The sequence below is a fragment of the Anopheles cruzii genome, chromosome 3 (genome assembly GCF_943734635.1).
Source record: "Anopheles cruzii chromosome 3, idAnoCruzAS_RS32_06, whole genome shotgun sequence".
Lineage (NCBI taxonomy): Eukaryota > Metazoa > Arthropoda > Insecta > Diptera > Culicidae > Anopheles > Anopheles cruzii.
This window is the reverse complement of record NC_069145.1, coordinates 44,291,347-44,314,216: the sequence shown is the minus strand read 5'-3', so window position 1 is coordinate 44,314,216 and position 22,870 is coordinate 44,291,347. Positions and strand designations below refer to the sequence as shown.

Sequence of the window (22,870 nt, the reverse complement as noted above, 5' to 3'; positions counted from 1 at the left end):
TCATAGCAGTTGCCGGGCTTGAAGGAACCCTTACAGATCGCTGTCGCCACTACCTTCGACACGGAGGCCCGTGGCTGACTCATGCATCGTAATGAGAAGTGACGCCATAAACTGCCGAATTCGAAATTAAACGAAACGTTCCATTCCCTGACTATTACAAAAGGGTTTAAGGGTGTAGTATTGATTATACGATGACGATTGAATAAAGCACCTCCTTAATGATCATCAAATTGGCTGGCGTGAGGTAAACAATCAAAAAGAATCATCCGCTAATCGTAGAGAATAGTTGTGATAACTAGAGCGATACGTAAGAGATGGTGTTTTGAGCAATTAGCTTTGTAAAATTAATGTAACAAAACGATGTTTAATCTAATTCGTATGGATGTACGTGGCTGCGTTGCGTTTTTACCAAAAATACCAAACGTTTGAATAAACATGACGATGTTTAGGATTAATTTAGAACTCTGATTAGCGCTTTAGCTTTGACACAACTCGGCATAATTCGTGATGGGAAAGAATTCATGGGACAACCTTTGCGTGTGCTGTCGCTGCTAGTAGAATCATAATTCTGCCATCAAAACTCATCTGGCTCATGGGCATAGAGATTATGAAAACAAAATTTAAATACAGGTGGCTCAAAAAAGAAAGTCACTGTATGTAATTGCTTCATTAAATTGAGAGAAGACGTAACATATTTTCTAGAGTGGGCCTCAAGGCAGTAGTTCTCGATGCCATGCGCTTATTTACGTAACGGCAACCTTTTGCAGCACTGACATGCTCCAAACGTAATAATTGTTTGTCACATTTCTACCTCAAATCCCTAGTGCAGTTGACGGTGGAAGACGAAAGGGGTCTCTTACCTGCAAGAAAAAATAAAGAATAACACAAAGTAGTGTATTAGTTTTGTAATACCACAGTCAGTGTAAAGTTTGTATTTTTATGTTCACTTCTTTCGTAACACGAACCACGATTACATGCACACACGGAATGATAGTTTCCGAAACAAAAAACCCACGAATGGCATGATCGACCCCGGCGAGCTGGCAATGAGGTGGTTGTGTACGGTTATGCAGCATGACTGATACCTGCTGTACCGGGGAAATTTCGAACCGGACCGTGGACCGAGCCCCGGGCGAAATGAATCAACCACATATTTCCCGTGGTCATTATCGACGCGAACTTTCCACCAATCGCGATAAAATCCCCTGCTGCTCCGATCCACGCGCATCGAACAACGGCAAACGTCAATCGTTGTGGGCCTCTAATGGCCACTAGGCAACGTACGCGCACACTCACCCAAAACCAGCCGTAATGCGATATGGCGAAGAAAATTGAATGAAAAGCTTAAAAATGGAAAACAGAAACACCACGCAAAGGAAAACACGAGCGACAGACGCGCGAATTGGCTTCCCTGCGCTCGGCACCACCGTTGGCTGATGACGTCAAAGCGAAGCTTATGAATGCCTTCAAATCTTCCCAACCAAACACACATACCCACGCGAATGCCGCAAAATCCCACGCCTACACACCGGCGGATGCAGTCGGCGGAGCCAATCTGACTGATGAGTTGCATACGGTTGCAACATGCAACCAGTGTGTAGGCGGTGGCACAGACAATTTCACAGACGTACATATTACGTATAGGCGCCCAGGCGAAAACTCTGTCAATAATTTACACAGCGACTTGAAAATCCTTCGGCAAAACGGCTACGGGTTGCCACGTACTGTACGTCCGGTTAAATATTGTGCCAGCATAACTTATTCGACTGACATACTTGAATATTATGATGCCCGAACCCGTCTAATAAATTTATAACTAAATGTAGCGTTGAAGTGCCTAGAAGAGCGTGAGTCATTTAAAAGTGGTTCTACAAAGGAACAAGATGCACTGAACGTAACAGGTGGCAGGCATGGAGTTGGTACACGCAGCATAGCATGAACTCGGGCCTCAGTTTCTGCATCCCCGGAGGCAGGGATTAGCAGCTTAGAAATTGTTCTGTGAGACCATCAACAGTTGCGACCGTATGTTTGAAGCAAAAGTTTGCATAATTCCCTAGAGCAGCAAATTCATGTTCGTTTCATCTAGGAAGGAAACAGAAACCCACCCCTGGGGCTGTGGGTGTCGCGCCGGAGACGAAACCGAGACAGCAAGAACGTGTAACGTCTTGAAAAGCTAAAACCATTTTCTCGGGCTTTTGGAGAGGTTGAATGCAAAATTGATATGTGCCGAACCAGGGGCATCGTCTCGGACGGCGGCACTAAAAGATCGCCCTTATGTTTCATGCTTAGCCGCCTTTAGCGACCTTTTCCGTCCCTGTCCCTGTGCTGAGGTGGTCCTATGTTGCTGGCTGCCTCTGGCAGCAATCACAAAAGTGATGCTCCCAAGCCTATTTTCCCTGGAGGACAACCTCTTACGCACACATAGTGGGCTTTTGTCATTTTTCATCGCTTCACTTCCCCCAGTAAAACCACGGAGCCACTCTTTTGGGATGATGCCGCCAGTTTTTTCGCTTTCCTATAAACATTTTTTGCGCGATTAAATTACTTTATTGCACAACCTACCCACTGTGTCCCACTCACTTTTCTTTCTCTCTCTTTCTTTGTCTCTCTATCTCTCTCCGTCTTTCTTTCGCTACGATGACCCATTATAAATTGTCGTCGGTGGTCCCATTTTCCATTTTCGTACTTTTCTTCAGCAACACTGGGCGGCCACAGGCGGGACACGCCGAGTTCGCATCATTACCAACCGATATTAAACTTTTTTTTCTCTAGGCGCTTGCCTTCATCCGGTTGGGGGTTGGATGGTTTCCGTGCGAATTTTTTCACCCGCAATCATAAACCCACCCACACCGAGCGATATTTAATTTTCTCCAATGACAACTACTGCGACTCCGGGGAGGCTGCTCCCGAGCGACGGGCGCGAATCGCTTGATAATGGCCGTGGAAAAATGGTGAAAGATTTCTGCCTTATCTCTGCTCATACATCTCCACCGTCCAATCGAGCGAACCGCGCCAGGGCACCCTTCCGGAGTGCTTTGAAGCGGGGTGTGCTGATGGTGACAATGGTGAAAATTGAAAACCCCTCCCGCAATCCTTCCCGCGGCCCTGCTCGTGCACGGAAAGTGGGAAAAATTCGAGCTAAATTCAGGCAACGAAACGAAAGCCACTCAACGCCACGGTCGAACCGGAGGCGTGTCCTCCCCCGGTGAGCTGTGCTCGATCATAACACATCGTCGTGGCCATCTCATCATGCACAGGGCACAGGATTTGATGTTGGGAAAGTAATTCGTTAAAATAAAGCCACCAGGCGCACAGTGGAACAACCTTTTTGCTGCGCGCTGGTCGGCTCTCGCGGGAATCGACGACCATGGAAGGATGCAGTGCACTTTCCTCGTTTATGGCAAATTCGCAGTCATCAGCATCTTTCTCGCAAAATGCAATCCTTGATGCCAGATCAATGTCTCCTGCTGAAGTTCGAAAGAGAGCGGAAATGCTCGTTACTGTGCAGGACGACGGTCGACCTTTGTCAAGATTCCCAAAGAAAGGTTACTGATTGGAAACTGTTTCCTTAGTAATAAGTCATCAATAGACAGAGAGATGGTTTTATGAACCCAGCACCATTAGTTTTCCAATCATACTTCCCTGCGTTATGATTCGCCAACAGAGCGTCCCATAGATGTGGACATATTTTCATTCGAAAGCAACGTATAAAAACATTCTTGTGAAACACCAAAGTTACTCTGACTCAAGCTCGGGCTTTGTGATTGAAAAATGAATTCGTAACTGGAAACAGATGTTCTGAGCGCAAAGGTTTTTAATGGCCCAATAATGGAGTGCGTGGGAACGAGCACCATTTAACGCCGTTGACGTCGTCAGCCATCTCAAGCATGTTTATGGTGATACGAGATGATGCACCACAACAACAGGTCCCCTGCTGCCAGTCACGCAGATCCTTCACGGGTCCTTTCAGGTGCACAACTTTCGACAGCATGTGGCGTAAGATAAGTGGAACTGAAGCAACATTAGGCTGCTCTGGCGTTGACGGTGGTGGAAGTAATGGCCACCGTTGCGAAAGGACCGAAGGCCTTAACCGGATCCTTCAGTCGGAAAACCCAACTTTGAGTATCCTTTCCACCGAAAGGGGAACAGACCCTGATCGATTAACGAGCTCCCTTCGGTCACGAGGATAATGGTTAAGGGACGAAAGGCTAAAGATGTGGCCACACTTCAAAACATACTTCAACCGAAAACCTACCCCCAGGAAGGGGTTACTCAACTCTCGCTGGAGAGCTGCTGCCCTTTCAAGTCAAATTTTGTGAAGGGTTTAACGGCAAACGAATCATAATTCCTTCGGCCCTCCCGTTCGTTTGTCAACCACTTGGAAAAGCAATTTACTACAAGCTGTCACCAGCTGAGATTGAGTAATCAAATCTGCCACCGAGAGCCACGCCTTCGCTGCTCATGTGGCACTGGCAGGCACATAAAAAAAGAACTCCTAAAGATGCGGTAAGCACAATGAGGTAGTGACATCCGACACCGCACCCGCAGCGATAATGACGCTGGAAAAGTTGTCGTTGCTCGTCAACCGGAACACTTGGCCCCGTGTGGCGGACATATCCCCTGCCATATCTGGTGTATCGTTTTGGTGCGGAAGCCCACGGGAGAGCACGTTCAAGCGCACAGGTCGATTGGGACATGGCGCATGGATTTTATATTCAATTACAGTGTACAGTAATTACAGGACAGCAGTTTTACAATTAATTGCCCAAATCGAAGAAATGTTTCTGAGCCATTTCAAATCAATCTCGTGCTCGGTGTCGAGAGGAGCATTTTTTTGTGTATGTTATATTTTTTATGACACATTCTAGATAATACCATATCGAAATAATAGACGGAGTCTCTGTCTGTTTCTTGTCCTGTTTCTTTCCTTTCTCGAGAGTATCCTTTAAAAACCTGTTACTGATTGCTCTTTTCCAATCTCCATGGCGTGAAATAAAAAAAATAAATCATCGAAAAGCTGGATGTCGACAAGAACCAATAACAAACTTTAGAAAATCGCCATATTTCAAATGCAAGTGCAGTGAATTTTTAATGTAAAGCTGCCGCTGCAATTAAGGTGTGCCTCTGTCGTATCAACTTTTGAAGCACGAGAGCCATTGCATGCCCAGGCGAGTGCATCAGCAAAGAGGACAACCATCGCTGAAGGGAAGAGATATGCGCGCGCGAGAAAGAGAGAGCACCGCTGTAAGAGAGACAGAGAAAAGAGAATGATGGACGGAATGGAGCGAGCTATAAGATGAAAGAGCATGGATCGGAAACGCTGAGACCGTTGTTGCTCTGGTTGCAGTGGGACAGAAAGGGATAATGGCAGCGCCCAGAGTCCTGGTGAGTTACATCGCGCATGCACTGCAATATCCGGTCCTTTTTACGAGGCTGCAGGTTGAAATTTTTCGATTGCAGGCGGGCAAAGCAAAAATTGTTTGTTTTCTTGTCCACGAAGGCTGGCAAGGCCGACACACCTTCCCTACTCCCGCGGAGAGGGGTAGTGTCCGAAACCGGGTCCTGGGCGAGGCTCACTTGGGGGTCGAAGCGCAGTAACGAAATGTGGACTGCTGAAAACGATAGCTTCGGGCTGACGTACGGAATCGGTTCATTGTTTTCCCGACGTTGTCATCACGATAGCGCAGATAAACGTTTTACAGTCCCAACTATGCCACTCTACTGGTTTCATTACGAAATGGAGAACCTTATCGGCGGATTATAATGTGTTCTACAATAAACACCCCCTCCTTGTGCCTTCGGTGCCATTTGCTGCTGGCTGCTGCAGTTCAACTGAGAGCCCCGTCCAACACTCGACACCAATTCGGTATATTGGATAGTGGAAGAAAAAAACCCATTAGCCAAATAGCTAGAACGCATACCAACCAGCAAAATCACCCGCCAACCGCGGACTTTCTTGTCGAAGGTGGAGCAAAAATATGCGGCCAGCACGGTGGGTGGATTACGGTGATTGAATAGGGTGTGCGCAGTGAATTAAAATTAAAAAAGGCAGTCAACGGGGACAGAGAAAGCGAGAAAGTAACCTTACGTTGTTATCGCTGCAATTTATCGTCCGCTCATTAGTTAATTAATTGATCGTGCAGGACTTTACACCAAGTGAGAGTAGTCAAATGCCCCGCATCCATCATCTCAGCCAAAGTACGCTGCGAGCGGGAAAGTAATTAAGGTCGCTATGCCTTCAGCATCCGACGTCCAAAATATGCTACCGCACATTGTTGTCCTTTGCTTCACCGTGATTGAACCTCAAATCTTTTCGACAGCAAGTGAGAAGCGCCAGTCGCTAGGCACCCGTCCAGTCAGTTATCAGTTGCCCTTGTCGCAATGCTCATGCCCTTCATTTTGACACTCAGGGAGGAGGCATTTTTAATTAATTACCATTCAGAAAAAAGACCATCAAATAACATCAGAAACCAGTCACTCCCTACTGGTACGGAACGATTTTCATGATTTCTTTGAGCTTAAAAAAAGGACGGACGCCAAAAAGGGTTTCTTTCTTCGTCTCCTTCGGGCATATTTTATGAGTGGCTGACTCTGTTTGATGGGATGAAAAATTGATTAAACATTGCAGAACGTAATGGCCTGTTCAACCCGATACTAAATTGGGTAGATAATTGATGTCTTTCTGCTTGATCCGCAGGCTCCGTTGAACCCAAAGTGGTCAAAATGGTCTGCCTTTGCTAAAGTATTTCCACCGAGTGCACTGATTGTTTCAAAATAGCAACAACGTTTGCATAAAAAAACCCACCAAAATCAAAATTGTAGGGCACGGGCAGTGAAAAAATCAATAACGACATTTTGCATTCGCACAGACCTTCGATTTGTTTTCATTGCACCATGCTAAAAATGTCACAACATGTGACGCGACACAAAATGCTTCGAATCGATAAACGATGTTTAACCGACAAAAATAGAAACCAAAGGTGAAACACTACGTATGTGTGCCAACGCTGATTGTTGGAAAGCGTAGCAAAAGCACAGCCCGAACGATGACACAAAAAATCGGGTATTCCAGTGCAACATTACATTACCATTACATTTTTCACTATTCGCGAACAAGTAGAGAAAGATCAAAATATTCAGTTCGGTCACAAAACACTTTACACATTCTGAGATTCCGATGACATCGTTCAGAAAATGCAAATGGCCTACTCATTTCGCGCTGCGGAATGCGTAGAAAACCTCGCTCGTGTTTAAGTCTGTATAAGAATTTCTCCAGCTAATCTCTGGCAAAAGTTTGTAGATGGCTGTGTGATATATAGACCCATTGTGCTAAAAGACGAAAACCAGAAGAATTGCTGTGCTGGGCGAAAGCGACACGAAACAAAAATGTCTTCCCGATCAACATTCGTTGTTGGGCTTTCAAGCTTGAAGGGACGACCCATAAACAATTTGCAGAAACATTCCTAAATTATTTTCCACCGAAGCACCAAAAGAGGCCATCGGTAATGCAGTAGTCCTAATCTAGTCCTGCCACTTACCTTATCAGCGGGTATGTTTTTAGACGACATCGTTCCTGCCTCCGTCCGCTGCACTGGTGGGTGCACGGCAGTTGCAGCGATGGATGTTGCTCGATCCTTCTCTCCTTCCTCCTTCCAACGGTAGGTCTATTTTACGACCTTCCTGGGCAAGTTGCCTCCCGGTGGTCAGTACCTTCGCGTTACAGTCGTCCTTCCCTCCTGCACGAGCTTTCAATTCTAAAGCGTGTGCCAAGAAAGCGAGCTTCCTGGTTCAGGTTCGACGGCGCTGTCGTTACAGAAACTACCGTTTCTGTCACGTTTCGCGGAAACGAAGACGAATGTAGACGATTCGCAACCAGACGGACAGGCGACAAAAGCTATTTAACGCACCAAATCGACAAATAACGATAAATGCTGAACGGTGCTGAATCGTGGTGCCCTGCTCCTTCCTGCAGTTTAGGGATTCGGAGATCCGATTTATAACACTAACGGATTAGCTTCCCATACGAAACCAGCTGCAGCCCACAGCCAGGAGCTCCTGTAGGTCACCGAATGACCCCACGAAGAAGCGGTCAGGGGAAACCTCAGCAAGCACCACTTTGAGCCAGTGACAGATTCTTTCGATCGAAAAACTTGTAAAAACTGATTCACACTATTTTCACTGCCATTTCACGTACTACACACCCATTCAGTGGAAGTGGGTCAACGAATAAACGGGTTTCTATTGCAATTTACGAAATTTCGATCTTTCTGGTACACATGTCACAATGCACATTCACGATGCACCAGCGAGCACTGAAATTATTTAAAGCTTCACCGAAAGCTGGCCATTTCGTGCAGACTAAATGGGGAACATTAATATGGAGAAAAGGAAAAGATTCGTTTAGAGAAGATGGATTCTTCTGGCAGTTCATCGAACAGAAATCTGTTCGCAAAAGGGAGCGGAACAGGAATGTGTAATTATGTGCAGGGCGAGCATAGATTCGTCCGAACGAACCATCGGAGATCACCATTGACAACGGGCCCAGGGACCAATGTGCACATAACTTCACGGAGCATCGTTCACGATGTAAACACGCATACACACACCGAACGTCAGGCAGGTATTATTTTCAAACAACACCAACCTTTTGAAACAGTGCGTGGCGCAACTTCAGAATTTTCGCCACCACCAACACACTGGCAAGTGCGCTAATACCACTCAGTGGCGCTCGCGCGTCAAGGGAGTGATTTTTTCGGAAGATGTAAATTTTCATCCCAATCCATTTTACAACAACACAATGGGCACGCACAAGCAAACGCACACACTCCACGCACTCGCGCGTTCAGCGGAAGGATCAGCCAAATTCTGCTCTGATGAGCCGCACTAGATTGCCACCACCGCCACTGCCATCGCCACTGCCACTACCACTTTTCCTAGCCAGTGGACTATCGCGAAAGGATCCCAACAAGGGATTGGTGCGATGGTCAGAAAACTTTCCCAACCGCGAACCTACACTGAGCAAAAATGGGATGTCATGCGGACAGATGTGACGACGATCGCGATTGGACATTTGCCTTTTGTTGAAACAAACCGAAAACACTGACGACACTGTGACACTGTGATTTATTTTTCGTACACTCCCAACGGAGGGGAACATTTGCTCGGTGGCACCAAATAGAAATAGAAACGCACCAACCTCGTCAACAACACCTCAATAACACCTCAACACCATGACGATTCAGCACCAACTCGCTGAACATTCGAATGAACAAAATAACGCCGAATAACATCGCCACGACCCAAGTTACGATGAACAAGTTCAATCGCTAGCCGCAAATAACATCGCCGAGGCTTTAAGGAACTCAGACCAACGAAAACTAATTCTATGTAGTTTTCTTTCAAGCAAGCTGCGGATTGTTTGGGACCGAAAAACCTCGCACATTGAAGACCGGTACTCCATGCAAAAATCTGGCTTGTGGTTTTTATTAATTACCGCATCCGCGACAATATTATTTGCCACATTTTTCCAGTGTTTCGCTCCCGAAGCAAGCGCTTTCTGATATTGTTGGGCCAACAATTTCTACAAAGAAAAGAGTAGACTAACGTTGAATCCGTAGCAAAAACCAAATCCCTTTGAAATAGTTCCTACCTAAACGAGAATGTTTCTAACATTTTTAAAACAGTTGAACTTGTTATTTTTAAGTAAAGAATTGTAAAATTTATGTATTCTAGATTTTAACTAGATTTTACCAACTGAAAACAGAGCAACGAAACGTCAACGAACTGTCAATAAGGTAAACAAATTACGTTCAACTTTTATTTTGATTCCAGAAGTGCTAGCTTCATACGAAATTCTAGTGGTGGAAAGCATAAAATAGTTTGATATGAATGTGAAAGTATCACGCGTAACGGAACGAAAATGAATCAAGAAGGGAAGTTTCCCATTTGCAGATTATGCCTCGATATCTCTGACGACCAACGTTCTATTTTCGAAGCAATCGGCGAGTGTGATCTCCGTGCCATCATCCGAGAGACAGTGCAACTGGATGTAAGTAATTTCACAAGAAGCGCTAAGAGCAAACGTTATCCGAATCCATTCTTACAGATCCACGAAGAAGATGATTTACCTAAAACGATTTGCACAACGTGCGCTAACAAGCTCATAAGCATTCAGGAACATGTGACACTCTTTCGTGCTTCCGACCGTAAACTGCGGTCATCATTAGTCTCCAGTAGTACTGCAGCTAATAGCATCGCTAAGGACGAGTAAGAGTTAAAAAATTACCTGCGTCGTAAATTCATCAACGACTTGTTTTCATGTCTCTGTAGGCTTGCTATACCCGCAAAGGAATTAGTGATATGTGTAAGCAACGATTCAGACACTGCTAGGAATTCCACCGATCCTTTCGATAATATTTTGGCTGGAGACCGAACAGATGCCGAACTACATTCGCTCGATAAACGGCGTTCATTTCCACACGCCATTGACTCAGTACTGATGCGGAGGCAGGTAATTACAAATTGCCGGCGGTCTCGTCGTGTTCGTGCCAAGGTTGCCGGACATGGTGTAACGAACTCGCCATCAAAAAGATCCAACAAGGATGAAAAACAATCGGATAATGAGTACGATAATTACGATGAATTATCCTACGAAGAGAGCGTTTCCTGCGAGAAGGATATCACTTGCAACGACATGCCGGAGGATAATGGTTTGGAAATTATCGATGCCGAGATTTCGCCCATCGCACAAGTGTTGGAAACTGGACATCATCCCAAAACAAGGAAACGCAGAAAAACGACAAATTCCTGTCGCGACGGGTCTACAAAACCAGAAGGCAGTCCGAGTCCGGCGCTGCGTGATTATAAATGTTACATCTGCAACAGTAAATCCCTTGGTTCCCAGAAGGCTTTACTGGACCATTTTGCTACACACGTGGACCGAGTTCCGTACACCTGCGAGCGATGTGTCATGAAGACGGTCATCCTAACGCGTGTTCGAACGTTAAACACGCACCTGAAAATGCACGAACAACCGATCAAGTGCGATTACTGTGATCGACGATATAGTAATGCGTCTGGAAAGTATTATCATACGCAGTTCTACCATCTCGGCGGTGGTGCGCCGTGTATCACACATTGCAAGGTGTGCGGAAAACAGTGCGGTTCCCAGGATGCCTTAAAGAAGCATCAGAAGTACCACACGACGGCTCTGAAGTGTCGGCACTGTGAAAAAGTGTTCAACCACCCAAACAAACTGCGTAACCACGAGCTCAGTCACGATGAAAATAGTGGCTTCGAATGTATGGTGTGTAAGAAGGTGCTACAAACGATCGAATCGTACGATGTACACCTGAAGAAGCACACGCAGGAACGCAGTTACCAGTGCTCACTGTGTCCGAAAAAATTCAACACTTCGTGTAATCTATTCTTGCACATGAAAGTGCATGCCAAGAACGACAACTACCGTCCGACGCGCTCCTGGCAGGAACACTACACGATAGTCAGCCGTGAACCGATGCACTATAAGTGCAAGCACTGCGACCGGTATGGTACGGATAAAGTGAACAACATGATCTCTCATTTGCAGGCGCATTTCAAGGAGTATGAATGCGACCGTTGCAAGCGACTGTTTGCCACAGCCAAGCAACTTCGCGCCCACTACACCACGCATACCGGAGAGAAACCGGAAATGTGTCAACACTGTGGCAAGTGTTTTGCGAACAAAAACGGTTTGCGCACTCATCTGCGAACTCACACCCGGGAAGCAGTAGCAGAAAGCAAAGAGGAAAGATGCGTACAAAAACTTCCGATTAGTTCGTCCACCACCGGATATCAGTCTTAAAATAATGCCCCATTGAATTAATTTAAATAAAATACATTAGACACAGACAAAAACAGTTGGCTCAGTACAATGTGCCGTTCACAGTTGGTGTTGCTGCGGATGCTGTATAAATTTGGCAAACATTTAATTTTTTTAAAAACCCGTTAAACAAGTATTTACATTTATATTCTTATACATTAATTTGACTGCACCTTCATGACGAAATATAAGAGGTTGTAAGTATTTTCATGCGATTTTCAGTTTTATGTATCGTTATTTGAACAGACACTGATCAAGATGTTGATTAATGTGTGCGAGGGTGACCGGTTTCCCGCAGCTTGGACAGTCACAGCTATCAACGGTTGACACGAATTCCACGTCGTCCTCCAATGAATCGTCACGGCTCGACCCATGCAAGGCACGTGCAATGTCCTCTTCCGTGTAGCCACTCTCTCGTAACAGGCTGGAAAGATCCGGCGTTGGTAGGTCATTGGCACAGTCGTTCAGCACGGACGCAATGTAATCATCTGTGTAGCCACAATCGAGGAGAAGCTGCCGACGTGCTTCGTGTGCATCTGGCCCAGAGGTGACGGTGGATGCGTGCGTTTCTTGTTTAATTACTGGCTTGGTTCCTTCTTGAGTTGCTTTCGATGTTGATGGTCTAATGGTGTCACTTTCCCGCTTAACGAACGCTTTCCCTGAGTTGTCACCTCTATCTATGCCTTCAGTAATGGATCTAAAGCAATGTTCTAGGTGATCTTCTACTGTTTTACGTGCAATTTTTTTGAAACACGTTGGACACGATACAATTTCATCGTCGACGTTTTCAGTATTAATTTTTGCATTCGTTCGATTATAATCTTCGATCAGCTCGTCGTTTTCGTTGAACAGATCATCGATAACGGAGCGATCAAGCAACGAGCCATCGATTGATGCAAGTTCTTCGTCCACCAACTCGTCCTCATAGTCGTCGTCTATTAGCACGATATCATCGACTTCGTCACCAGTGAAAGAATCGATGATTTCCTTCTTGATAGCATCCTGTCGTTCCATTTTAATTTTAGCCACCGTTCGTTCCACCTCCGTCGGGTCAATGGCATCAAAAAGATCGTCGGAATCGTCGGACAACAGCACAGTTGAACGATCCACGGAATAAGTGTCTTCGGTGCGTGCCCTTTTAGGGTTTGAAGGTTTGGTTTTCGATGTAGGAAATTGATCCAAAAGACGGCTTCTCCGTTCACCATTCGATGATGATCCAAGAGTGTAACCGCGACCGACAAATAATGGCCCGATGGGTGGTCGCGATGGGTTGTGGGGATTGGTCCCTTCGTCATCGCTTTTTATGTCCTTGAACTGAACCACGTTGCGCAAATTACCTTCAGCATGCGGACGGTGCGATGGAAGCGCCGGTGCGGCAGTGGTTGGTTTTTCTACTTTTGGTGTAACAGGAGCGGGTTTTGCTGTAACAGTGGATGGTGGCTTTCGAATGACCAGCGTTCCACCACCGAAATTGGGTTTCACCCCAGGCGTATAAATCGGTTTTCCTGATGGGTTAGAACGCCCAGAAGAAGGCACATTTGCAGGAGATCCGGTTCCATACGTGGTAGTGTTGTTATAGTAATTTGATATTAGATTTTTCTGCGGGCTATTGGAGATCGATTTCGAGCTACTTGGCTCAGGTTTTTTCTTCTGACTTGGTGTGAAAAATCCAGGTTGGTTTTCCTTATTTTTTGTAATTTTTCGTTTTGGCGAAGGTTCACGAATTTTCACAAACTCACCACCACAGGTCAGATTATGCTCTTTCCACCAGAAATCACTGGGACCTGGTTTGCGATTTGCTGTACGTTTCACCACCCCATAAAAGGGATGTTTGCGTTGGCATGGTCCACTGCACTTCCACCAATGCGTTTTGTAAAGGTTTACCTCGTCGTGAAATGTGTGATAAACCTGCAAGTCAAACAATACAATGTAAATTAAAGATTTGTTCATCTAAGTCAAGAACACGATGAAACAACTCACTGTAATATGTGTGCCAGCTATTTTATTAATTCCGTTCATTATTTTCTTAAACGTTGGACCGTGCCCACCGTTACCTTCCCGGATGCCGAGAACGAAGCAGTACGCGTGAATCATCTCGTGCAGCAGCGTTTGTACCAAATCTTTTCGGGGTCGTAATTTAAGTAGTGGTTCACTTAGTCTTATGATATAGCTTTTACCCATACGATTCGATCGCTGGTAGCATATTCCGGCACAGTTGTACATCTTTTTACTCCACTCTAGCTGCACGCAGCCCAACTTGCCTTGAAAGAACTTGCGGTCAAATAATGGAAACAGAGTGAAAATATCCGGTGTAGGGTCCAGTATTTCCCACTCCGGGTGAACTAGATTTTGTGTAGAATTCAGATCACGATCATTGCCCATCTTCTAGCAATTAAGGGTAAAGTATTCTATCAGCAATGATACTAAAACATAACTTTCTAACTGTTTTGTTGACAACTAACATACTTGACGTTCGGTAATGACCTCATTTTATACTCAATGGTTCTATACTTTTATATATTGATCGGAATATTGTTAAGTTAATTTGGAAATTAAAATTATTGCATGGATTTGAATCTAGTCTAGGCTGCCAAGTGCAAGTGCAACATAATTCGCTACTTATAAATAGTATTTAATCGAATATAGAAAAATAACTTTTCTCGATTCCAATTTGAACACTGCGATGAAATTGGTTTGACAGCAGCTAACGTCAGTTGCAACAGAGTTTGTTGATTTTGTTGATGCTTGTTTGTTAACACAAAATCACTTTTTCGTGACTCTAATGGCTTTGAGTTGTTTTATTCCTAACTGTGCTTCCGGAGCAACGGAAACGAAAAAGAATGTAACTCTTTTTTCGATCATACGTACGGTTGAATTAAACCGTTGGTGGCACCGTACGGAGTGGCCTAAAGAATATTATGGTCAGAGTTTACCGGAGACAATTTTTGTCTGCGAACGGCACTTCCACGAACGAGATATCGATCGAAGACATAGAACACCACGTCTTTTACCGGGAACGCTACCATCGCGAAATATCCAATTGCTATCTACATCGAACGACAACGTATCAAAGGTATATAAACCTAAAAAACGACGCGAAATTATGTTTCAAAACGCTTATTGTAGGCTTTGTGGTGCCATACAGAGCTCGGAAATGGACGACGGGAGCGCATTGTTGGCAATACTCGATGATATATTTGAAAGTAAACTTGCTCTGTGTGACTCGCAGTGCTTACCAGTTGGTGTTTGTTCAAGCTGCAAGGAAAGCGTAAAGTTTGTGGAAAATTTTTGGATGCGGTGCAAAGAGGCTCAGGAAACATTGCGATCTATTTTTGACGAACAACATAATGTTACCGATAACCAGCAGGTTGGAACACCGCAAACAAGCAGAGACAACGAAGCGCAGGAATATCTAGTCTCCGAAACAGACATTCTTGTCGAAAATCAGCAAGAGTTGGACGATCATGAAGAAACCGATATTCATGAAAACAGTTGCAACGATACAACTCAGGAAGATCTCAACTCTGAAGCAGGAGACGAACTATACGGTACTAATTTGAGTACCATAGAGATGCTCGCTAACATGCCGGATGAATCTAAGAATTTGAGGCAACACAGAAAACGTAATAACGATGTATTTATAGAAAGCGTGACAATTTTGGAGAGAGACCCGAAAAACTATGGAACGCTGACGAAAAAAACTGTTCCTAGCTACATCTGTCACGTCTGTGGTAAGACGTTCCGATCACGAGGTAACCTGTCGAACCATAAACAGATTCACTCAAACGAGCTGCGCTTTTCTTGTGATGCCTGTGGCAAGCAGTTCAAGATGCGGCGTGACCTCACAATGCACATAGAGTCGATACACGAGTGTAAATTATTCAAATGCAATTTATGCGATGTGCAATTTCGCTGGCGAAAAGGCTTACAACGCCATGTAAAGGTGGTACACACAAGGACGGCGTTCAAACATGATTGTCAGGTGTGCAAGAAAAAGTTCACGACACCCGGCAAGCTGCGGGAACACGTGATGAAGCATACCGGAGATCGTTTGTGGTGTGAAATCTGCGGCGCTGGCTACAGGTAAGAGCGGATAATAACATATTCGTTATTCATTACGATATTGTTGAACTAATTTATTGCATATTGAACGCATTTTCGCACAGATTCAATTATATGCTAACTCAACACAAAATACGGAAGCACAGTATGACTTTTGCTGGAGTCAAGTTGTACGAAAAGAAGGTGTCAAACTATACGAAATCTGCCCAGCGGAATCCGTTGCAAACTGGGACGAAGACATGTAACATAGGCGAAATAATAATGGAATCAGAGGAAGGAGAAGAGCATCTGTTAGAAGCAGTGGATTATGATGTAGAAATATTGGATTCATGCGATAAAACTGTGTAAATTATGTTGACAAATAAAGGACATAATAAAGAGATTTGGATTTATTCATTATAGAAAATGATAAATTTATATCTTGTAATAGTATTTGGTCGATGTGCGAAATTAATGAAAGGTAACATATTTGTTTTCCATAACGATATTATTAAACTAATTCATTGCATATTGCATGTATTTTCATACAGTGGACAAAATATATCGCAAAGTATTTGGGTGATAGTAGATTCAGATAAAAACACTTATAATTATTATGAGTAAAGGAATATAAACTAATTGGCAAGGGAAAATGTTTAAAATATAACTATTATAAGTACGGAACTTTAGCAAAACTGTTCTAGTCATTACAGTCATTACAGTCAGTCAGTCTAGTTCTAGTCTAGTTGCCCAGATGATGTTACTACCTGTTGACTCACTCTTGTGCATTTTCTATTTCAAGTACGAAACAATTATAGAAAGATCTGAAGCGCAACACGAATGGTTTTTGACAATGCTGGTAATATCTTACTTTTTCATAAAGCCCAATTCAAAGTCCTGTCGAATCTTGGCATCCAACTATTAATTTGCTGTTCAATCTTTCTTGAACGTGAGCCTACGTCAGTTTACACGTGGTAAGGAAAGAAACAATCCAGCGTTATACTAGTAGATGCGCATGTGCTGTGCAGTTTAAATGTTCACAATACGGGCAGCGTAATAATATTGTGATTACCAACACAAGTATAGGTGGGAAAAACTTTGTAAAGCTGTCAATAATAAAGAAAACCAAAACGCGTTCCAAAGTCTTAGTAGAGAACGGAAAAGTCTCAGCTCATTTCGTACGACTTGCTGCCTTATTCCATTGGCATTCATTTGTTCGACGTGTAGAATGTGCTAATGAATTTATCGCTACGTGGCAACATGTGCTCAATGTTTTCCGTCTGTTGGATTAGTTACAGCTTTTCGTATTTCATGTTACGAGTGTAGATAACAAATTGTTAAGGTATGTTGCTAAAGAAAAGTGTCTTGTAATTGGACATATGGTACACGAATGAAGTAGAAAATTGGTTTTAACGTCATTCCAGAAGTCAACAGGATCCTGTTTTTCTCTTTAGCCCAATAAAACTTGGTGTAGCGACTAGTTGATTTTCAATCTACGAAAAAATCATCAGAATACCAAACATTGATTTCGTGGAGACGGATTTACGGACATCGATTACCATACTGAATGCGACTCAGATCCAGGACAGGGAACAATGTCCATCAACATAGAAATCTGTGAGGATTTACCCCCTTCGAATACGAACAAAATTGATCCGGAAAACGACGACGATGAGTGTGGCGTTCCAGACAATGTCAGGCATGATTCAAAGTACAGTCTATGCGTGGACAATGATCGATCCGTACACATTCGAAATGTATCCGAGGATGAGTTTGATTTCGATTCTGCCTTCAGTTCGGAGTCTAATCATGCACTCACCGACGAAAGTACAGTCGACCAGCAGGATGAAGCGGTTCATGGTTCCGAAGAGCGGGAACGCTTAAGATCGCTCGAGGACGAACATGAAGTTTTGTCGTCTAATTTGATTGCCCTAACGTCACACTTCGCACAGGTGCAACTCCGTCTACGGCAGATAGTCGAAGCGCCCGCGGTAGAGCGCGATGGTTTGCTAAAAAATCTGGAAGAATTCGCCTTCCTTGGCATACCAGAAATCCAGCAAAATCCGGTAAAGCAAAATATCCCGGAGATAGTGGCGAACTTAGATCGTAGCCCCGAGTCGGTGGAAAACCTAAGAGAGAAGCAACATGAGCTCATCGAACACTTAAAATCTCAGCTCATGGACCTGGAGCGATATGCTTATGAATCGGGTGCCGGGATCCTTCCACAGTCGATTCTGCTCGAAAAGCAGAAAGTGATCATTGAGGAGATCAAGAAGAAGATTAATCTGAATTTGAATGAACTTGATCTGCCCCAGCTAACGTCGGAAGATTTGCGTCAGCAGGTTGACAGCGCACTGGACGAACTGGTCAACCCGTTGAAGATGAAGGAGCAGTTGGTGACCCAACTGAAAACCCAAATACAGGATCTCGAACGTTTTATCGGATTTTTGCAGACGAATGAAAAGGCCGAAATCAAAAAGCGCTTTCTCGAGCAACAGCAGAGGGCAATGGAAGGCACACCGGTCCCGGGCAAAGATGACGGTGGAGGCCGTCACACGGTTTCGAAACCGGAAACATCAAATGGAGTCTCTGGCCGCCCTAGTGCTTACACACCGATAACTCGACGAGAAACGTTCAACAATAAAGCCTTCGGACTGATGGATAAGGCTGGAACGTTGCTACAGATGTTCGCCTTGTCTCAGTTCAATTGCAGCAGCGAACGAACGCGAGAACGGAGTTACGCATCAAAAAGTATGACCCGCACGCGAGAGAATTGCTGGGGCGATGTACGAGCGCGTCTGGAGTACGATGTACATGAAGTTGCATCGTTAGCAATGATGCTGCAGAGCGAAACTAAACAGACAGCCCACGAATCCGATTGCAACGAGGTAGATGAAGAAGATTCAGTGCGTCCTAGCCGTCGTAACCGGAAGCACTACGATCTGACGCTACTGGTTCGTAAGCGTTTGAGCAAAACGATCCAAATGTTGATGCAGCACGGTTTGCGAGGAATTACTGAAGGCACAGGTAACAGTTTGGTCCCATTCATATCGGGATGTTTTTCATCCACCGGAGGTAGCGGCAGCAACAGCACCTATGTGCAACCGAACATGGACGGCAGACCGGATGAACGCTTCTATCGTTCCAACGTGAGGCGTAAGAGTGCCGGAGCAACAACAACGGCTCCAAAAAAGCAGACAAACTCTTTTGAAGGCGACGCTTCCGCAGGTGCCACGAATCTGTTTTCACAGGACAACGAGGTCGATGATGAGTATGAATGGGAGGATCATAGAACCCGTGCAAACAGTGACCCAAGCATGCATGCCTGGGAACTGTTACTTATTTATTATAACGTGAAAAATGGCGATCGTTACAACTCGACACCGGCGAGAAAGCTATCAGAAAGCTTCAATCTGGATATAGTTGATGGTAGGCCGCTTTCAAACAAACAGGTATGTACCAACTATCGGTAGAGTGCTAATGCCTATGTGCCTACGATCAGTGCTAATACCTATGCGTTTTACAGAGTCTTTTAAGTGCCATAGGGTCGATTGTGGCACTGCATAGCCCCTACAAGCGTAGCTACGATTCGCAGTTCAAAGCATTCATATGCGCTGGTTTAAAGTAGGTAGATAGAAAATGCCTATTTAATGGAATCGGTATAATGTTTATGATTTTCTTTTCAGCGCGCAGAAGCTAACACAATGGCTGTACCTTATCTACCAGTGTAAAGAAATGATCAGTTCGTACTATTCCACCTGGAGTTACGTCGCAAACACTGGCTTCCGCGATGCACTCAAGACGCTCGACACACTAACGCAGTATCGTTTCGACCTACCGGAGGATTTGTCGATTCGCCAGTTCAAAAATATCAAAGACGTATTTATGTAGTTAATAGGTTTGTTAAACTTTGTTGATTTGCCGTGCAGTTATCCAAAGAACAGTCCATCCATGGCGGTCGACGGTCGACACATTTCAAGTACCTTTCCACACCTATGTCCGAGTCCTCCCAACTATGCAATTGCGATCGCAAACTTTCCTATTTGCGGTTGAAAGTTATACAATATTATTGTTAAAATAACCGTATAAGGACGTGCAGAATGGGAAGCAGTGTTGAATACTTCGTCTTTACGAAACTATTGCGTCACTACGACTGGGAATCGTGAACAGGAAGAGCTGGAACGAGGCGAATAGCTTATAGTGTATTACAATATATCATTAAAGGTATAACGTGAGACAATGTATAAAAACCTTTCTTTTTCATAGAAAGAAATAATAGAATAGAAGCTGTGTTACCATATAACTGTTTTTCTTTATGAACCTAGCCTTACTGGTGGCTACGATAATGTATACGTATAATATAACAAATATACTTATGACTCATTAATCCGTTTGTCTACAGTTCCTTCTTCCTTATATGACGACCTATTAATTAAAACCAGGTTAACAAAATATCTGTATGAAATATTTAAAAAAAATTGAATAGGCACTCAAATTTAAAATAAATGTTGTTGACAGTGGAGAATCACCCTGTGGAAAGTTTGACGTTAACCGGCTTATTGACATCATATTTTGTGATTCTCATATTTTATTCGCTAATTTTTTGTGTTTCCGTAGCGTTATTGCACAAGAAGATTCTGATTGCTGTTTTGCTGATTACCATGAGCGACGGGAAAAAAGCACTGTTTATTTGTCTCGGTATGCTAGATTTCGTTTGTTGAACTACGCAGTTTGGAGTATCGAGCGGCGAATACTACTTTTAACACGAAGCCTATCCAACACAAACTATATTCAGAATATTTGTTTTGCAGGTAATATTTGCCGATCGCCAATCGCTGAAGCGGTGTTTCTTAAGATCATTAACGCAGCTGGTGTTGCTGACCAGTGGGAGGTAGACAGTGCAGCCATCGGATCCTGGCATGTAGGCCGCTCTCCCGACCATCGAGCATTGGCAACTATGAAAAAACATGATCTTCCGTACAGCAACAAAGCGCGCCAGATTACGAAAGCGGACTTTGACCATTACGACTACATTTTTGGCATGGATGGAGAAAACATAACAGACCTTAAGGAGCGGGCACCGCGCGTAGAGTGCAAAGCTAAAATTTTGTTACTCGGCGACTTCGATCCTCAACAACCCGGAGCAATTATACGTGATCCTTACTACGACAACGGATCGGAAGGATTCGAACAGTGCTACGTGCAATGTGTACGGTGCTGTAAGTCATTTTTGGCGAAATCGCAAAAAGCCGAGGTCTAACAATATTGGTTTCGGAGTTTTAAATGTGTCTAATTCACTAATGGTTACTACAATAGTTCAATCGTTTCAAAGTTTTTTTCCGTAAACCGACAGGTGTTAAATTTCAACAATGTTCAATAAACCGTTGTCGAGCTTGTTCTAATTTTCACTTCTTATTCATCGAGCTGTTGTGACGCATTCGCTTTGTTTTGTGTGCCCTTTATCTTTTTTCGACTTATTTTGTACAACTGTACGCCCTCTATCACGTGACCGTGTTTGCGAATTTTGTGTTGTGTTAGCATGTAATTGTGCCTAAAAAATATTTAAAGAAAAATACACTATCACTTTGTCTACAGACGCAAGTTGCGTCGTCAACGTTTACCTGTAACCGGTGCCACACTCTTCACAGTATACTCTGTCTCCGGTGTGCTTCATTACGTGGATCCGCAATTGATGGGGACGTGCGAAAGCCTGTCCGCAGTGGTTGCACTTGTGTTTATAAGGGTTTTCTTCGTGTAGTTGCATGTGCCGACTCAAGCTCTTGCGCCAACGACACTTCAGACCACAGATACTGCAAGCGAACTCTTTTTGCTCGTGAATCGATTCCATGTGAACCTTTAGCTCCTGCTTAACGTAGAACCGCCGATTGCAGATACGACACACCAAGTTCTTGTCCTGCAAGTGCATCTTCATATGCACCCGGAATGTTGCACTGTTTGAGAGTACTTTGCCACAAATTTGGCAGATCTGCTTGCATCTCGATGGCGGCGGTTGGTCGGCGGTCGTTCGTTTGTTTTGTTTTTCTGCTGGCACATCTACATCCGATGTGTATGGAGCAACATTACTTCTTCCTGATTTAGATGCTCCCGAATATTTTTTTGTATGCAGATACGAGGCGCCAATTGTACTTTCTTTTTCACGATCAGTGTTTTCTACTTTTGTATCGTCAGTTGTTTCGATTGTTCGCCGACCAGGTTGTCTACCATTACCGATTGTTGGAAGTGCTCCCGGACAATAAACTGTTTCAACTTTAATTTCTACATTATCGTCTTGCTCCATTACAGCAATATCCAAAAGATTATCACCAACGATCACGGTTTCGATCGATGGAGCATTGTCGTTGTAGTGATTGGAAGTCTCGTGGTGAACGTCGAAAGCTGTTGAATCGCACATCTCGGATGATACGAGTTGCTGCAGTTTGTGTTGAGCTCTTCGGCAATTGTGAACAAATTTGGCAAGGTATTTTACAACATCCACACACGTATCGCAAACAGCTGTTGGTATGAACTGCAAGGAATCATTTCGCTTTAAATCAGCCTGATGATGGAGGCAAAAATCTAGCAATTGTATCATTTCTTCGGTGCTTTTTAACGACTCTAGCGAATGCATCAACGGCTGTGTTTCCATCTTCGCGCATAAGCGACAACAGTTTGTTGTACTTAGTACCATTGTAACAGATTGTTCTGTGGTCCTCAACTGGCTAATATGTGTTCTGCGCTACAGTATTCTACGAAGAATATGAATAAAATAAAATCTTTATAATACAGAAGGTGGTTTGAGAAATAAACAAATTGAACTATGGTTTTTGTTTTGTACCACTTTGACAGCTGGATCGGGTAGACATTGTATTTGAGAGTTTAATTCGAATCAACGATTTTGAACTGCTGGAATCAGTGGTTTATAATTTTGCATTTTTTTACAATTTTTATTTTTCATTTTAAGAGCTCCAC

The 22,870-nt window shown here is 44.0% G+C and overlaps 7 protein-coding genes across 8 annotated transcripts in view; 4 read left to right on the top strand and 3 right to left on the bottom strand.

Annotated features, from left to right (window-relative positions):
* The window catches only part of LOC128275133 (ubiquitin-like protein 3), a 60,457-nt gene extending 51,222 nt beyond the window's left edge, over positions 1–9,235 (bottom strand). The window contains exons 1-2 of one of the 2 annotated variants that reach the window (XM_053013533.1): positions 9,197–9,235; positions 7,539–8,358 (exon numbers count right to left, since the gene is read on the bottom strand). In XM_053013533.1, coding sequence (XP_052869493.1) covers positions 7,539–7,568 — 30 coding nt within the window. In that variant the 5' untranslated portion in view covers positions 7,569–8,358; positions 9,197–9,235. Of the gene's footprint in view, positions 1–7,538; positions 8,359–8,644; positions 8,787–9,196 lie in introns of those variants that run through there. The other variant, XM_053013532.1, reaches the window with a different exon arrangement.
* Positions 8,363–11,842, top strand: LOC128270470 (zinc finger protein 60-like). Its single transcript, XM_053007872.1, has 5 exons — positions 8,363–8,385; positions 9,943–10,048; positions 10,106–10,266; positions 10,330–10,510; positions 10,553–11,842. The coding sequence occupies exons 1-5, from the start codon at positions 8,363–8,365 to the stop codon at positions 11,840–11,842; spliced, it is 1,761 nt and encodes a 586-aa protein (XP_052863832.1).
* A 141-nt stretch (positions 11,843–11,983) lies between these two features.
* LOC128275132 (DNA-dependent metalloprotease SPRTN-like) lies at positions 11,984–14,242 on the bottom strand. Its single transcript, XM_053013531.1, has 2 exons — positions 13,841–14,242; positions 11,984–13,768 (listed from the first exon to the last, which is right to left on the bottom strand). Exons 1-2 carry the CDS (start codon positions 14,240–14,242, stop codon positions 12,095–12,097), a joined length of 2,076 nt encoding a protein of 691 aa, XP_052869491.1. The 3' UTR covers positions 11,984–12,094.
* A 411-nt stretch (positions 14,243–14,653) lies between these two features.
* LOC128270469 (zinc finger imprinted 3-like) lies at positions 14,654–16,270 on the top strand. Its single transcript, XM_053007871.1, has 3 exons — positions 14,654–14,933; positions 14,987–15,943; positions 16,027–16,270. Exons 1-3 carry the CDS (start codon positions 14,779–14,781, stop codon positions 16,268–16,270), a joined length of 1,356 nt encoding a protein of 451 aa, XP_052863831.1. The 5' UTR covers positions 14,654–14,778.
* A 1,226-nt stretch (positions 16,271–17,496) lies between these two features.
* On the top strand, positions 17,497–20,185 carry LOC128270468 (RUN domain-containing protein 1). The gene is made up of 3 exons (XM_053007870.1): positions 17,497–19,353; positions 19,428–19,525; positions 19,588–20,185. Exons 1-3 carry the CDS (start codon positions 17,497–17,499, stop codon positions 19,790–19,792), a joined length of 2,160 nt encoding a protein of 719 aa, XP_052863830.1. The 3' UTR covers positions 19,793–20,185.
* Positions 20,186–20,438: 253 nt separating this feature from the next.
* LOC128274732 (low molecular weight phosphotyrosine protein phosphatase-like) lies at positions 20,439–21,304 on the top strand. Its single transcript, XM_053013029.1, has 2 exons — positions 20,439–20,599; positions 20,713–21,304. The coding sequence occupies exons 1-2, from the start codon at positions 20,563–20,565 to the stop codon at positions 21,159–21,161; spliced, it is 486 nt and encodes a 161-aa protein (XP_052868989.1). The 5' UTR covers positions 20,439–20,562; the 3' UTR covers positions 21,162–21,304.
* LOC128274731 (myoneurin-like) lies at positions 20,472–22,610 on the bottom strand. Its single transcript, XM_053013028.1, has 2 exons — positions 21,523–22,610; positions 20,472–21,452 (listed from the first exon to the last, which is right to left on the bottom strand). The coding sequence occupies exons 1-2, from the start codon at positions 22,587–22,589 to the stop codon at positions 21,314–21,316; spliced, it is 1,206 nt and encodes a 401-aa protein (XP_052868988.1). The 5' UTR covers positions 22,590–22,610; the 3' UTR covers positions 20,472–21,313.
* Positions 22,611–22,870: the final 260 nt, after the last annotated feature.

Bases quoted from the DNA above. Each gene is read 5' to 3' on its own strand.
- LOC128270470 (XM_053007872.1), top strand. From the start codon at position 8,363: ATGGGGAACATTAATATGGAGAA. The intron at 8,386-9,942 runs AAGGAAAAGATT...AGGGAAGTTTCC, and splicing joins GGGAACATTAATATGGAGAA to CATTTGCAGATTATGCCTCG. The intron at 10,267-10,329 runs GTAAGAGTTAAA...ATGTCTCTGTAG, and splicing joins AATAGCATCGCTAAGGACGA to GCTTGCTATACCCGCAAAGG.
- LOC128275132 (XM_053013531.1), bottom strand. From the start codon at position 14,242: ATGGGCAATGATCGTGATCTGAATTCTACACAAAATCTAGTTCACCCG. The intron at 13,769-13,840 runs GTGAGTTGTTTC...TTTGACTTGCAG, and splicing joins TAGCTGGCACACATATTACA to GTTTATCACACATTTCACGA.
- LOC128270469 (XM_053007871.1), top strand. From the start codon at position 14,779: ATGGTCAGAGTTTACCGGAGACAATTTTTGTCTGCGAACGGCACTTCC. The intron at 14,934-14,986 runs GTATATAAACCT...CGCTTATTGTAG, and splicing joins CGAACGACAACGTATCAAAG to GCTTTGTGGTGCCATACAGA. The intron at 15,944-16,026 runs GTAAGAGCGGAT...ATTTTCGCACAG, and splicing joins ATCTGCGGCGCTGGCTACAG to ATTCAATTATATGCTAACTC.
- LOC128270468 (XM_053007870.1), top strand. From the start codon at position 17,497: ATGTCCATCAACATAGAAATCTGTGAGGATTTACCCCCTTCGAATACG. The intron at 19,354-19,427 runs GTATGTACCAAC...TGCGTTTTACAG, and splicing joins GGCCGCTTTCAAACAAACAG to AGTCTTTTAAGTGCCATAGG. The intron at 19,526-19,587 runs GTAGGTAGATAG...TTTTCTTTTCAG, and splicing joins TTCATATGCGCTGGTTTAAA to CGCGCAGAAGCTAACACAAT.
- LOC128274732 (XM_053013029.1), top strand. From the start codon at position 20,563: ATGAGCGACGGGAAAAAAGCACTGTTTATTTGTCTCG. The intron at 20,600-20,712 runs GTATGCTAGATT...TTTGTTTTGCAG, and splicing joins AGCACTGTTTATTTGTCTCG to GTAATATTTGCCGATCGCCA.
- LOC128274731 (XM_053013028.1), bottom strand. From the start codon at position 22,589: ATGGTACTAAGTACAACAAACTGTTGTCGCTTATGCGCGAAGATGGAA. The intron at 21,453-21,522 runs GTAAACGTTGAC...AATATTTTTTAG, and splicing joins GAGTGTGGCACCGGTTACAG to GCACAATTACATGCTAACAC.